Source organism: Arvicola amphibius, chromosome 10 (assembly GCF_903992535.2).
Source record: "Arvicola amphibius chromosome 10, mArvAmp1.2, whole genome shotgun sequence".
In the NCBI taxonomy this organism is placed as follows: domain Eukaryota; kingdom Metazoa; phylum Chordata; class Mammalia; order Rodentia; family Cricetidae; genus Arvicola; species Arvicola amphibius.
In genome coordinates, this window is record NC_052056.1 from 110533991 (window position 1) to 110548811 (window position 14821).

Below are 14821 nucleotides of genomic sequence, written 5' to 3' on the forward strand. Positions count from 1 at the left end.
GGGAGCTAAAGTACTTGCCTTCACCTTACATTGGTCATCCTTCTTCTGAGAGCAGAGGCTTGCTGGGGACCCACCATTTTCTTGTGATTCTAGAGTAGACAAAGACACCAGAAATCCCCAAAGAATAGTGGTTGTCTGTTGCTCACCTGGTCATTCTGATTCTCCTAAGTTTATTGGAAGCTCAAGATAGTGAAGATTGAAGATACTATTTAAAACTTGTATACTGAATAGGATCCAGAGCCTTGTACCTGTGTGCTTCTGGGATGTCGGCATATTCCTTTTACAGCCTAATTGAGCACCAGCTTTCAAGGCAGAGGAATTTTACAGCATTGTTTTGCAGTGGGGTTTTAAGGCAGCCTCTTCAGTGAGCAGATATTGACTGCCACTACTAGGTCTACAGTCATAGACAGGAAGGAAGACACTTGTAATTTGAACAGTGTTAGTTTGAAAGACAAAGGCCCACAAGCCTTCAGAGTTTATCCAGTAACATTTACAAAGTATTTATTATGAATTTTCAGATTATTTTTGAATGGTACTGACTTCCAGTATAGGAGATTGGGTGAGGAAGAAAAAGCCCTGCCGACACAGCTTTGGCTCACTCTGTGTTGCCTGGTGTCCAGCTGAGGAGCGCTGGGGCATTTCCTTCAGATAATGACCATCAGTTCTGCACACCAATTAGCACGAAACTGAGACTGCTTCTCCACCATCTTCCTTGATTAATAATCCCAAATTCTGGCTCTCTCAGGCAGCTGCTCAGTTAAAATTACAGTAGCGCTTGCAATCAGCTCCTTGCTGGCATTATAGTGTTACGTTTTTTATAAGTTCAAACTTTATTAAAGCTAGAAACTTTCAAGACAGATGCTTTAAAAGAAAGAAAACAAACTATCTTTTTTCATTTTACATATTAATCCCAGTTCCATTTCCTCGCCTCCTCCCATTCCTTCCACCTACTCCCTACCCTCTAACCCCCCATCCACTCCTCAGAGAGGGAAAGCTGTATTGCTTTGGGGAAGGTCTAAGTCCCTCTGTACTATTATCTAGGCCGAGCAAGGTATCCATCCAAAGAGACATCGAAATTCCAAATAATCCAATTAAAAATGGAGTACAGAACTAAACAGAGAATTCTCAACAAAAGAATCTCATATGGTCCAAAGACACTTAAGGAAATGTTCAACATCCTTAGCTATCAGGGAAATGCAAATCAAAATGACGCTGAGATACCATCTTACACCAGGCAGAATGGCTAAGATCAAAACACCAATGATAGCTTATGCTGGAGAGGATGTGGAGTAAGGGGAACCCTCATCCATTGCTGGTGGGAATGCAAACTTGTCCAACCACTTTGGAAATCAGTATGGCAGTTTCTCAGAAAATTGGGAATCAACATACCTCAGGATCCAGCAATACCACTCTTGGGCATCTACCCAAAAGATGCTTAATCATACTGCATGGGCATTTGTTCAACTATGTAATATCCAGAACCAAGAAAGATGCTTTTTTAAAGAATTGAAAGATGAGCCACCAAATAGAAAAAAATATGTTTTATACACACATCTGGTAAAAGATTTATCAAAAAAATTTAAAAATTCAGTAATAAGCAAGGCAAAGAACTAATCAAGAAGAGAACAAATACCGGGGGATGGAGAGATGGCTCAGTCGTAAGAGCACTGGCTGCCCCAACAGGACCTGGGTTCAGTTCCAGCACCCACATGGAAGCCATAACCATCTATAACTCTAGTTCCGGGGGAATCTGATGCCCTCTTCTGGTCTCTGTGAGCACCGCATGGATGTGGTGCATACGCATACATGCAGGCAAACACTCAGATGCATAAATAAAAATAAATCTTTTTTAAAAAGTGGATAAATAGTAGTACACCTTCACCAAGGAAGAATGAGATAACAAATATGCACATAAGATTATACTCAACACCATTAGAATGTGATTTCAATATAATTTTCTTTTTTAAAGAAAGAGGAACATTGGGAATCTGTGCTAGTGGAGACAGGAGTGACTGTTACTGAATTCCTCTTTGTTCTTGTGAATGTTTCCATGATGTCACAAAGAAAGAAGTTAGTGTTCCTACACACATTTACAACACATTATACTTTGTAGTATCAGTTATGTGTAAAACTGTAGTACAAAGTTATACAAAGTATACAATATACAACATTGCATCAACCAAATGAAGTTACTGAGGATGCCTTGTATCTGCTTTTATAAGACTGACTTCTCAGTATACAAAATAGCCCATCCTCCTGACATAATAATTCTGTGGGTTTTTCTAAGACATGTTGTTAATAGCTGAGAATTATTATGTGTTTAGAATTATTTAACCATTTTTCAGTGTTAGAACACATGAGACCTCTTTTTTGGGGGGACATTATTATAATTTTATTTTACAAAACATAGGAGGTCTTTGGGTGCTTTGGCAAAAATGTTCTATCATCTTAATAGCCATTAACTTACTCATAATGAGAGATAGTTTCTGTAAATGACCTGGATGGACTTCTATGAATTTATTCATTTAAAAGTTGCCACTTTCAAATAGTCATTGCAGTCCTCTTAAAAGAGAGATTACCAAGTTAAAATAATGAGGCTAAAATACATGTAATTTAAGGATAAATACACAGACTTAAAATCATGGGAAGAAAATAGATCGTTCAATCGCGCTACATAGGAAAGCCGGTTTGGCTAATATCAGACAAAGGAAACTAAGAGATGGAGGTGTTTCATTTTCGTAGTGATAAAAGGGCAAAGAACATGGACCAGTCTTCAGTGTGTGCATCTAGAGGAAACGCATCAAGATACAGGTATACACAACGTTCCAAGTAGGGCTCCAGCAGCACAAATTACCCTCTGACCTCGCTATGTGGAGGGTAGCATGCACACACATGCACATGCGCACACACATGTGCACACACTTACATTTTTTTAAATTTATTTTTATGTGTATGAGTATTTTGCCTGCATTTATTTCTGTGGACCACATATGTGCAGTGCCCATGGAGGCCAGAAGAGGGCATCAGATGCCCTGGAACTGGAGTTGCAAAGGTTGTGTGCTGCCATGTGAACTCTGGGAACTGAACCCAGGGCCTCTTAACCACTGAGCCATCTCTCCAGCCCATAATTTTTTTCTTTTTAAAAGACTATACACTGTTGTAATTCCCAAGTAGCAGTCACCAGATGGAACATCTGCTAGACGATAGCAAGTCTGCCTGAAGAGATTAATATATCGAGTGTGATGATAATGAGATGATAATTATCTTTAAGATAATTTCAAAATGTTGGAAAATCAAGCAATATTTTTTAAAGTATTCCTGGTCAAAGAAAAATTCAAGATGGGAATTAGAAACATAAATGTACACAAAACAGAAGTGTCTTTGTGGGATTTACTTATAGAAATCCATGGGAAATTGCTCAGCGATGCTGCTATAATTTCTTCATTAATTAGTTTCTGTATTTTTTAGAGTTGACACTTCATATCTTCTCTTCCCATCTCACGTGTACTTTCATGAACCTGCTGTTTATTTCAATTATAAGGCAAAAGAGAGCTGCATTCCCCCTCTGAATAAGTCAGCCCAGTGTTAGCATCTGTACCCTCAGACTGTTCGCCCCTCTTCACCCTGTTCATGCATCTGTCACATCCAGTTCCAGCACTGTAGCCCACACGCTCCTGCTCCCTCTTCTGTATCGTTCTCCCATCAAATACAACCTGGTGACTGTGCTCCCAAATCTGGACCTCCTCTCCGTCTGCTGATTCTCTTCACAGCCAGGTTCCTTCAATAACAGCCTCCACAGCCTCTACTCCCCTTGCTGCTTCCTGTTCCCCCTCAGGTTTTGCCCACCCAGTCTCTTGAAACTGCATCAACCGTGGCAGAGACTTCCAAGTGGCTGGTGCCCTCAATCTCACTCGCATTACTTGATCTGTTATTGACATTTGTTCATTGATAGCTTTTGGTCTGGAGAGACTTTCTATGCCTGGCTTCTGGAATGCCTCACTGTGATGTTTCTCCTGGGATGGTGTCATCTTCCCATCCTCTCTGTTGGAACAAATAGTCTAGAGACTGGCCAATAGGATTTTTTTTTTTTTTGCCACTTTCCAAACATTTGGTAAGCTACTCTAACAATGTTTATGCTGTGACTTCAAAGTTTACGCCTACAGTTCTGACCTCTCCCCTAGATTTCAAACTCATGTATACAGCTGCTCGCTTGGAAATCTTCACTTAGGTGTCTCTCCCAAGCACATCAGACTCCTTATGCCTGAAACACAATGTACAATTTCCACCTTTGCTTCTCCTTGCTCTCAAACCAGATGTCCACTCCATAGCAAATGAGTTCAGTCGCCTTGAGAATAGATACTTAATTTGCACGCCCACTCACCTCCCTGCCGCCAGTATCCCCATCTTAATCATCATTGCCTTCTCTCTGGTGGGCAGGAGCTTCCTCTCATTTCTCCTTGCTGACATCCCACCCGTCCCCCGAAGATGGACATGTATTTCTCAATTCCAGCACTCTCTGGGCCCAGTGACCGTGGCCTCCTAGGTGTTGCTCACACACACACAACAGTCCATTGTTGTCTTCTGCCAAACAGTTCTTCCCCGGATAGCACCCTCTGTGCTTCCATTAGTATACTTTACCCAAGTATATTAATGTGGTGCACACACATATACATACAGGCAAAACTGTCATACACATAAAATAACAAAATATCCCCAACTGTCAAATATGGGTGAAAATCCCTTCATAATCTTGATGCTTTAACACTTCGGGGGCATATTTCTCAATATGATATTATTGGTTTGCAAGGTCCTAATAAATACAGAAGCAGAACCTGCCGGTAACAAATGCAACTCCCTCAACCAGTCCTTTGCTCCCTTCAGAATTACCTTACTTTAGCTGTTACTAGACTCGCTCTGTTAATGAGTAGAATTCAGCAGTTCAGAGCTTTTTGGAAAACTAAAAGCTGTAATGGCCACAGTTTATACATATTCACCAGAAAATATCCTTCCTCCCATTTCCTTTTTAGTCACTTATCTGCTTTCTGCAGCTGGAAAGATATTAAATACAGAAGTCTTTAATTTCTGTATCTCTTTATAAACTAAGAGCTTCCGAGCGGAAAGATAACATCAATTTCATGCTGTTCAACTCGTTAAGTATTCATGGTAGAGGCTACATGTTATCTGTCATTTTCTGCTTGTACAGCATCTAGTACAGAGTACAGTTTCTCAACAGGAGTCCCCATGCTTTGAAAGGATGCTGTGACTTTTGCAAGAGACTGGTGTGTACACATCTGTCTGGTGATACACACTGTCCATAAGAATGATTTTTACAAAGTTACGGGAGAAATGTTCTCGATGTTTTCTTGTGTGTGTGTGTGTGTGTGTGTGTGTGTGTAAGCATGTATGCATCTGAGTGGATAAGCATGAGCATGTGTGTGTGTGCATGTGTACGCAAGCTGTATCTGTACCTGTGTGTTCAGAACTGTAAATGACCAAGTAGAAAACAGATTAGCCATGTGGCTATGTCACACCTTCAGACATTGAGCACTGGTCGACAGAGGTTCTTCACACAGTGTCTGATCCATGCTCTTCTTTCATATTCTTGTGCCTGTTAAGCATTTTGAGGTGGCTCAACACAGTGAAACATTTCTTCCATTCAGTTAATGGTCTCAACAGTCTCTGTGAGTAAAAAAGACACTGGGCTAGTCCCTGTCTCTTCTCTTCAAGCTGTTGAAAACCAGTTCTGTGTAAGTAGTGCGGAGGTCAAAGACTTAGTTCACATGTTCAGAAGGCTAGTTAGTTAGAAAAACAGACAGACAAAGAAACATTAACTTTATGTGAGCCAGGAGCAAGTCAAACTTGGGTACCATGGGAGCACAGTGTTGATGTCTTACCAGAAACCTTACCCCAGACTCTGGAGAGCTTGGTTTTAGGTTAACCAACTCATGGTTCGGTTTATGTGTTTTAATACTTTACTTCCCAAATTGTCTGAACTCCTGGTGCCATTCTTAAGAGCAGTTCATCGTGGCAACTGCTGTCTTTGGTTAGGTGGCTGTGGTGGCCACGGCCCTGGTGGCTGCTCAGCATTCACGGAACAACCTGAGTGTGTTTGTTCAGGAAGTTTGCAATGAAAGCTGTTCTGTAAATCAAGAGCTTAAGAGTCAGTGGGAGCAGCTTGGCTGCAAGGCGAGCAAGCACTGTCTGTCTCCATAACTACAGTCATCGACATTCAGACGCGGCTTCCTCTCTGCCCACCTGTGTCCCCAGGGCTTCCACATTGTTGGTTTAGCGGTGACAAATATGCATGTCATAAAACTGACCCCTGTAACTATGTTCAGCTGTGTAGTCAGTGGTGCTGCTACGCTCACAGTGCCCTGTGACAAACGTCCAGATGTTTCATCTCACAGAACTGAGTCCGCTGCATTAAACCACCCATCCTTCCCCTTCCTCAAGCCTACACTCTGAATTTGTCTGTTCTATAATGTCTGTGCGTGAGATCAGATAGGGTTGCCTTTCTGTGATGCGTGAGATCAGATAGGGTTGCCTTTCTGTGACGCGTGAGGTCAGATAGGGTTGCCTTTCTGTGACGCGTGAGGTCAGATAGGGTTGCCTTTCTGTGACGCGTGAGGTCAGATAGGGTTGCCTTTCTGTGATGCGTGAGATCAGATAGGGTTGCCTTTCTGTGACCATATCTTGCTTCACTTAGCATAGTGTCCTTAAAGCACATCCATGTTGTAGAATGTACCAGAATTTACTGCCTTCTGAAGGCAAATATTCTACTTTATCATCCATTTATCTATTGATGAACACATGAGTTGCTTTTACCTCTTAGCCATACTGAATAATGCTTCCGTAAAATTAATTAATTAATTAATTTATCTGTCTGTCTGTCCATCTGTTCATCCATCCGTCTGTCCATCCATCCATCCATCCATCCATCCATCCATCCATCCATTCATTTATGTGTATGAGTGTTTTGTGTGCATGTGTGCACGTGCCCGGTGCCCATGGAGGCAAGAGGAGGGTATTGGAAGTGGAGTCACAGATGATGTGAACTGCCATGTGAATGCGGCAACTCAGCCTGGGTCCCCTGCAAGAGCAGAAGGTGCTCCTAACTAGTAAGCTATATCTCCAGCCCATTAAAATTTTATTTGACAGAAACAGTTGCTTTCCTGGGCTATGCTCAGAAGTGAAGTGCCTGGATCCTATGCAGTTCTGTGTCTCATACTGTGCGGATCTGTCACACTGTCGTATGTGGCCAAGGAGGTCCAGTGCGCTAGAGGGTAGAAGCTGAAACTAACAGAAGGTAAAATTTTGTCTCATCTGTTTCTGCCACTTCCAAGGTCAGCGACTTGTCACTAACAGATCACCATCTGTGCTTCTCAGTCTGATCATCTAGAGAATGACACAGTAACTCTTGTCTGTGTGCTGGGCTCACTCGTGCATTTGCTGAGTGAGTGATGGAGAGGTGCAGTTCTGATGCTGGAGCTACAGCTGGACACAGACCAGTGCCTGTTCTCATGGATTTGCCATGCACACAGAAACCAACCCTGAGTTGGTTAGTCACAGGTGTCTTCTGAAACGGGATTGTTCGATTAGTTACTTTTGGTTGTTGTGAAGATCTCTTCATGGTATCTACCATGACCAACATCAATGTATAGAAGGAAGAGTTTATTTTGGCTTACATTTCCCACGGGGGGAGTCCATAATATCAGGGGAGGCATGGTGGCCGTTGGTTGGGACAGGAAGCTGAGGGAGCACAACTTCATCACATGCAGGAAGCAGAGAGGATGAACTGGAAGTGGCTGAGGCTGAAAACACTGCCTCCAGCAAGGCTCCACTTCCTGAAAGGCATGCACACACCCCCACCTACCCACACTCACCTTCCCCTCATCCACACCCACCCACACTCACCCACACAGCCACACCCACCCACACTCACCCCCACATCCCCCACACTCACCCCCACACCCACACTCACCCACACACCCACACTCACCCCCACACCCCCCACACTCACCCACACACCCACACTCACCCCCACACCTCCCACACTCACCCACACACCCACACTCACCCCCACACCCGCCACACTCACCCACACACCCACACTCACCCCCACACCCCCCACACTCACCCACACACCCACACTCACCCCCATACCCACACTCACCCCCACACCCACACTCACCCCCACACCCACACACCCACACTCATCACCAGTTAGAACCAAGTGTTCTCATACACAAGTCTATGAAGATCATTTCCCATTCAAACACCACGGTCTTCTTGCATCAGTCAACCCGTCTTCCCGGAGTGTTCAGATTCTCTTCTGTCTGGTGGCCAGAGACTCAATAGAAAACGACAGTCAGCAGAAGTGTTGCTTCTTTCTGCAAGAGACGCTGAGATGCTCTGAGTGTTCAGTCACTAAGCCTTTGTAGGAGTTAAAAATAGCGATGGAATTTGGAGATTGAAGGCGAGGAAATACATCTTTCCAGAAATGTTAAATAGATTTTAAGAAAAGGAGGGGCTGGGCAGTGGTGGCGCACACTTTTAATCCCAGCACTCAGGAGGCAGAGGTAAAGGCAGGTGGATCTCTGCGGTCAAGGCCAGCCTGGTCTACGAAGGGATTTCCAGGACAGCCAAAACTGTTACACAGAGAAACTCCATCTTAAAAAACCAAAACAACAACAACAACAACAACAACAACAACAAAAACAAAAAAGGAGGGACCCAGACATGATGGCAAATGCTAATAATCCCGGCTCTAGGGAGCCTGAGCCAAGGGGATATGGCCAACCTGGGCTACATAGTGAGAATCTGTGTATACTATGTCTAGCACCCATAAGAAAGTAGAGATGAGCCCAGCTGGAAGCTTTAAACCGAAATCTTAGATGCCGATTTTAGAGCACGTGAGACTCAGTACCGCATTTCCAAGTGTTCAGAGAATATGTCATCAGAGGCATCAAGCACAATGCAGGATAATCAGTGCCATGTTTTTGACGACATTCTGTGTTTATCGGCCAAGGTGATCTCTTGAATTCCATTAAGCAGTAAAAGGAAAGCTTAATATTTGAAGTAATATTTCTGTTTTGTGTAAAATGAGAACTTAGTTTTTTCCTTTAGAGGAGTTTCATTTAGTGGTAACAACTTGAGGGACAGCTTGGGCAGCCAGGAAGACGCTGTGCTGTCTGGAATATTTTACTGTTCTAAAGGCCTTGGACCACGACACTTGCTTTGATATGCATTTGGACAAGCCCTGTGTGGTGGTGGCAATGAGCCTGCATCGCAGCTCCTCAGCAGGTGCCTCTCTCCCTTCTCTACTCTAGGCAAACATGCAGAAGACATATTTGGTGAGTTGTTTAATGAGGCTAACAACTTCTACATCAGAGCAAATTCTCTTCAAGACAGAATTGATCGCCTTGCTGTCAAAGTCACCCAGCTGGACTCCACAGTGGAGGAGGGTAGGTAATTGCATGGAAGCCGCAAACTGCACACGATGTCGACACGACAGTAGCAATTAACAACTTCAGTGTGATTTCTGCGCTTCCCTTTGCCTAGCACACTGCCACTTATCTTGTCTCTTCCTAGAAGAATGGGTAGGGAATGCCCCATAACACTTGGTTAATTAGCGATTTTTAAAAAAAAGATTCACATCTCATCTACTTCATATGCCAGATGTTACATTTGGATTCAACAATAATAAATAAACTCAGGATGGCCTCATTTTAACTGAGTTTTGAGGTTTTATTTACAGACTAAAAAATAAAATTTTTGGTCTGTTCAGGTAAGGAATTCATAGTATCTTTTAAAGAAGATTTATTTTGCTGGGCAATAGTGGCACATGCCTTTAATCCTAGCACTTGAGAGGCAGAGACAGGTGGATCTCTGTGAGTTTGAAGCCAGCCTGGTCTACATTGTGAGTTTCCAGGACAGGCTCCAAAGCTACAGAGAAACCCTGTCTCGAAAACAGAACAACAACAACAGAAAAGATTTATTTTATTTTTTAATTACATGTCTCTCTGTATGTGTGTGGATAAGTGTAGATATCCATGGAGCCCAGAAGAGGGCGTCACAGCCCCAGAGCTGGAGTTCCAGGCAGTTGTGAGCCACCCAGTGTAGGTGCTAGGAACTAAACTAAGGTCCCTGCAAAAGCACTAAAGTGCTCTTGTCTGCTGTGCTGGCTTTCTGGCCTCAGTGTCTTTATCTTCATGATCACTTTGTAGATGTGTGTCACCGTTGGGTTTAGATTGTCTTTCTTTCTGAGTTTGTTTTTTGGCTCGCAGAATTGAAGGCTCATGATAAACTCTACACTGGAAAAGATGACAGGGTTAAATGCTAGTAGTTTCAGGGAATGTGTCGTATCTTTGAGTTTTACTATATTGTTTGCATTGGCATAAATATTAACATTGCAGAGACCTTTTCCTAAAAGCTAAGGAATCTGGGTCCCTTCTCTAGGCTGTCACTTTATTGGTGATGTCACGCAAGGTATATAAGTTATAGTTTTGATGACCTAGTGGGAGGGCAAATGGGACCAGCTTGGACACCTAAAAGAGTTGTCAAAGTCGGATGAGTTAAATGCAGTGTAAAAGTTGTGAAAAAAATGCAAGAAGGCTTCCACACCCAATCAGCTGAGGGCTTACTTAGCTTAACTTGTTTTCCAGATCGAAGCGCTGTTGTGTGGGTCAGAGGTGGAAAGCCTTCGGGGTCTCTGTTCCCCATCAATGTGAGAGTAGGCTGCTCCCATCTGCTCCCATTCTGTGCAGGTATCGCGCTGATCCTGGTCCTAATGGTTTCTCCTAAGATACCCAGAGCTGTGCGCATTGCCTGCTGTACTCATCGGTTAGCTGGGTGGTGTCTGAGAAGTGCTGCTTAAACAGCAGCAAAAAGATCCCCCGGTCCAGTGAACTATTTCTGTTGTTACAAAAGAAAACAAAGCTGTAATTTGACCTCATGTCGTAGAGAAATCTTATTCTTTAGAGGGAGGGAAGGGCGTTCTGTTTATGAAGGTTTTAAAGGAACAACAAAAATTGTCATTTTGGGAGCTAGAGCTCAATGATTCATTGGTTAAGAGTGTTCTGCGCTCTTGCAGAGGACCCCCGTTCTCAACAAACCACATTGGAAGGCTCACAACTGCCTATGACTCAAGTTCCGGGGGAATCCAGTGCCCTCTTCTGGCCTCTGTGGGCACTGCACACATCCCTCAAGCTCATACATGTAAAATAAATTGTTTCTAAAAAGCCAAGTCATTCTGGGAGGTGTTTCTGATTCTGAGCCAAATAATGATGCTAATTTCTAAACAGAAAATACTTGTACGTAACTCAGCCTGGGGGACTTTTCTCTCCATAGCCTCACTACAGGATATCAACATGAAGAAAGCGTTCAAAAGCTCTACCATCCAAGACCAGCAGGTGGTCTCCAAGAACAGCATTCCCAACCCTGTTGCTGACATTTACAACCAGAGTGACAAGCCTCCACCCCTGAACATTCTCACACCGTACAGGTACGGCTCCCCCCCCTGCTTCCCCACACCTTTACAGTGGAGGCAGATGGGAGAAATGTGCCGATGTGCTGGGTGGGGTCACCTTGGGAGGCTCCTTTGGGCTGAAAAGAACATTTTGAGAACAGTTAACTGCTGCATCCCTACCCAGCGAAGTGAGCCACGCCTACAGAATTGTTGGAGTGTGAGTTCTGACATTCGCACTCCGACACGGAGATTTTTGGCGGAAGTGGCACTTGGCGCTTCATACCAGGTGTGGTTATGCCATTCCTTATGTTCCAAGTTCGCTGGAGAGAAGTGGCACGGTCATTTATAACATGGTGAAATCCTCGTCCCAGCCCTTCGGCACCACACAGAAAGGTGCTGCTCTGCTGTTGCTGTGGTGGTTGGGCATAGCAGGGACAGACTCGGAGAGGCAAAGAGTAGAAAAAGCAACATGGCAGCATTCATAGGAAAAGGCCGCCTGCCCGCGCATGCTCTTAGCACGCACTGAGTGCCGCTCCCATCACCATGGTGTTTTCTTCCTCTTTCTTACTGTCTCCTTGTCCTCCATGGTGAGCCTTGCCCCTCTGCCCATCTGCCCTCCCCTCTGCGGATCTCGCCTCACCAGCACCTGTGAGGCACAGAGTGGGAGCCAGTCGTGTTCACGTCCAGAGTCAGGGCTGCAGCGGAGTGACTGCGATGGCCACAGAGAAGCCTGTGTGTCCCTTGTCTGTGGTTGTCATCCTGGCATTCCTACTTCAGGGCCTTTTGGTCCTCCTCAGAGGGCCCAGGCTCTTGGTCTGGTTTGGAGTAGCCTTGGTAGGAAAATTGGGAGTGTCACCTTTTCTTTCTGCAGGACAGAGAGATTCTTTTAGACAAATGGGCACATACCCTGGAAATGGGAGCTGGGCAGCGTCCTTTAGCACGAATAATAAAATCCCAGAGACAGATATTGGGGTTCAACCTGAGGATTAGAAAAGCAAAGCCGCTAAGCCACTAGAGGACTCCTTGAAATCTTCAGACGGAAAGAGAGCCAGTTACCGCCTCATCCCACCTTATAGTCCTCTCTAGTGCTGGGATTAAATAAAGATGTGAACCACCACCGTTCAGCCTCTATGGCTAACTAGTATAACTACTATTGGGATTAAAGGTGTATGCTACCACTGCCTGGTCTGTTTGACTGACTAGTGTGGCTGGCTGTTTTGTGTTTTGTTCTTCATGCAAGCTTTATTTATTAAAATACAAGTGAAATATCACGACAGTATTCCTCAGCTCCAATGGGACAAGTGTGCTTTCCTAGAATTTAGAACACACACTCTTAAAAGTAAGATGTGTCTGATTAGAAACCTCTCTCCTGCCCACCCTTTTTCCCACTTAATTGGTCTCTCTCTCTCTCTCTCTCTCTCTCTCTCTCTCTCTCTCTTTCTCTCTCCTTTATTTGGCTGTAAATTTTCTCCTATCTATGTATATTTAACTGACTTTGCATCTCCTATGGTCATATATAACTAGTGGAATATTGATATATAGAGTAAATATACTGCTTTAATTTTGTTTTGTGATGTTTTGGTTTGGTTTGATTTTGTCTTTTTAAGACAGGATTTCTCTTTGTAGCCCCTGGCTGTTCTCGAACTAACTCTGTAGATCAGGCTGGCCTTGAATTTACAGAGATCCACGCGTGGCTGCCTCCTGAATGCTGGGATTAAGTATATGCACCATGATCATCTTGCCCTCCTGATTTAATTTTGAACATAGTGTCCGCAACATGACTATTCCATACATTGCTAAAATAGTTTATTAATTCTTACATTTTTATTCTGAGAGCAATAGGAAGCATTGTTAAGAGATTCAGTTTTAATTTTTGACTATATGTCTGTCTGTGTGTATGGACCCAATAGGACAGTGTCCTCAGAGGCTGGAAGAGGGAGGTGGAGTTAAGGCAGTTGTGGGCCACCTGGCATGGGTGCTGAGACCTGAGCTCAGGTCCTCTGGGACTGCTGAGACATCTCTCTAGCCCCTTGAGCAGTGCTGTTGATTCCTATTATAACCTTAATTCATAGTGGCTACGTTATTACCGGTTAAGTAAGGGAGTAGTTTCCATATGACTTGAAAAATTATTTAGACCACAGTAATCATAGCAGCGCTTGAAACTGACACAGCCACAGGAAATGAAGTTTCTCGAAAATACATTGTGTTTCGGTCGCATCCACATACCACAGACATTTTGCCTTCTTTACCAAATCGTGCGGAGTAAACCTGAATTGACGAAACGGGGCAGAGCACTTACTGGTCTTTATCACAACTGTATTGAAGTTCCCAGTAGAAGTTAGTGTACACCAAGCATCCAGCTGCCTCTATCTGTAGCTTACTGTTGGAGTAAAGCGAATAGGTCCTTAAATTCATGAGCTATTGAAACTGGATGTTTCTGAGTTGGGGGGGAATTTTCACAGAGGACTTGCACCTAGTTAGCTCCCAGTTTCTAAGATTGTAGAGTTAATTGCTTTTGTGCCTGTTTCCATGTTTTTCCAAAGAGGGAGTTTAGCGTATAATACATAAGGTATATATGCCGGATGCCTCATGTAGGCGTTAGGATCCAAAGCGTTAAATTTAGTGTCACCGTCCCTATGAAGGCCGCTAGTGATCTTTCTCGCCCTGACTTTGAATGCCTTGGTCCATAGGGATGACAAGAAGGATGGGCTGAAGTTCTACACGGATCCCTCTTACTTCTTTGACCTCTGGAAAGAAAAGATGCTGCAGGACACAGAAGACAAGAGGAAGGAGAAGCGACGTCAGAAGGTGCGTGGCTTGATGGATGCACTCCTCAGTGTGCTCACGGGTCCTTTGCTCAGATAGTTGAGGGATGACATCTAGGCTCAGGCTTGCTCAGGGGAGCCCCTTTTCACATGACAATCCTGACGTTTTAGCACAGCAAGGCTGTTTTTAAATAAATATGGCAGGATTTGTTCTACAGCACTTGTATGCCTCCAACGAAAGAAGCGAAGAACTCTTCAGTTTGGTTTCTCACCATGTTTTGTCACTCCTGTCCCTTTGCTCCCTCGGAGCTTCATAGAACAGTCACCGCTCCCGTCAGGCGTTGGGAAGTTTGTCTTACTCACATTCATGTTGTTGGGGTGCCACATCACTGTGACTGAGGACTTGGTGAGGCATTTGCGAGAGATTGGGAAGCGTGAGTGAGCTGTGCTTCCAGAGATAGTTCCTAGAAATGAACCTCCCCTTGAGGAGCGGGGAGGTGGACGATGAGAGAAATGTAAGCCGGCACCATCAGAAACAGCCGTCCTGCACACCGTCTTGGAAGGACAAGGTGACTCATTCAGGTTCAGG

The 14821-nt window shown here is 44.1% G+C and overlaps 1 protein-coding gene across 1 annotated transcript in view; it reads left to right on the forward strand.

Moving 5' to 3' along the window:
• The window catches only part of Wasf3 (WASP family member 3), an 89481-nt gene that overhangs the window by 59173 nt on the left and 15487 nt on the right, over window positions 1-14821 (forward strand). Inside the window, exons 4-6 of the mRNA XM_038345546.1 lie at window positions 9330-9464; window positions 11350-11503; window positions 14158-14275. Of these exons, the coding sequence (XP_038201474.1) occupies window positions 9330-9464; window positions 11350-11503; window positions 14158-14275 (407 nt within the window). The remainder of the gene's footprint in view (window positions 1-9329; window positions 9465-11349; window positions 11504-14157; window positions 14276-14821) is intronic.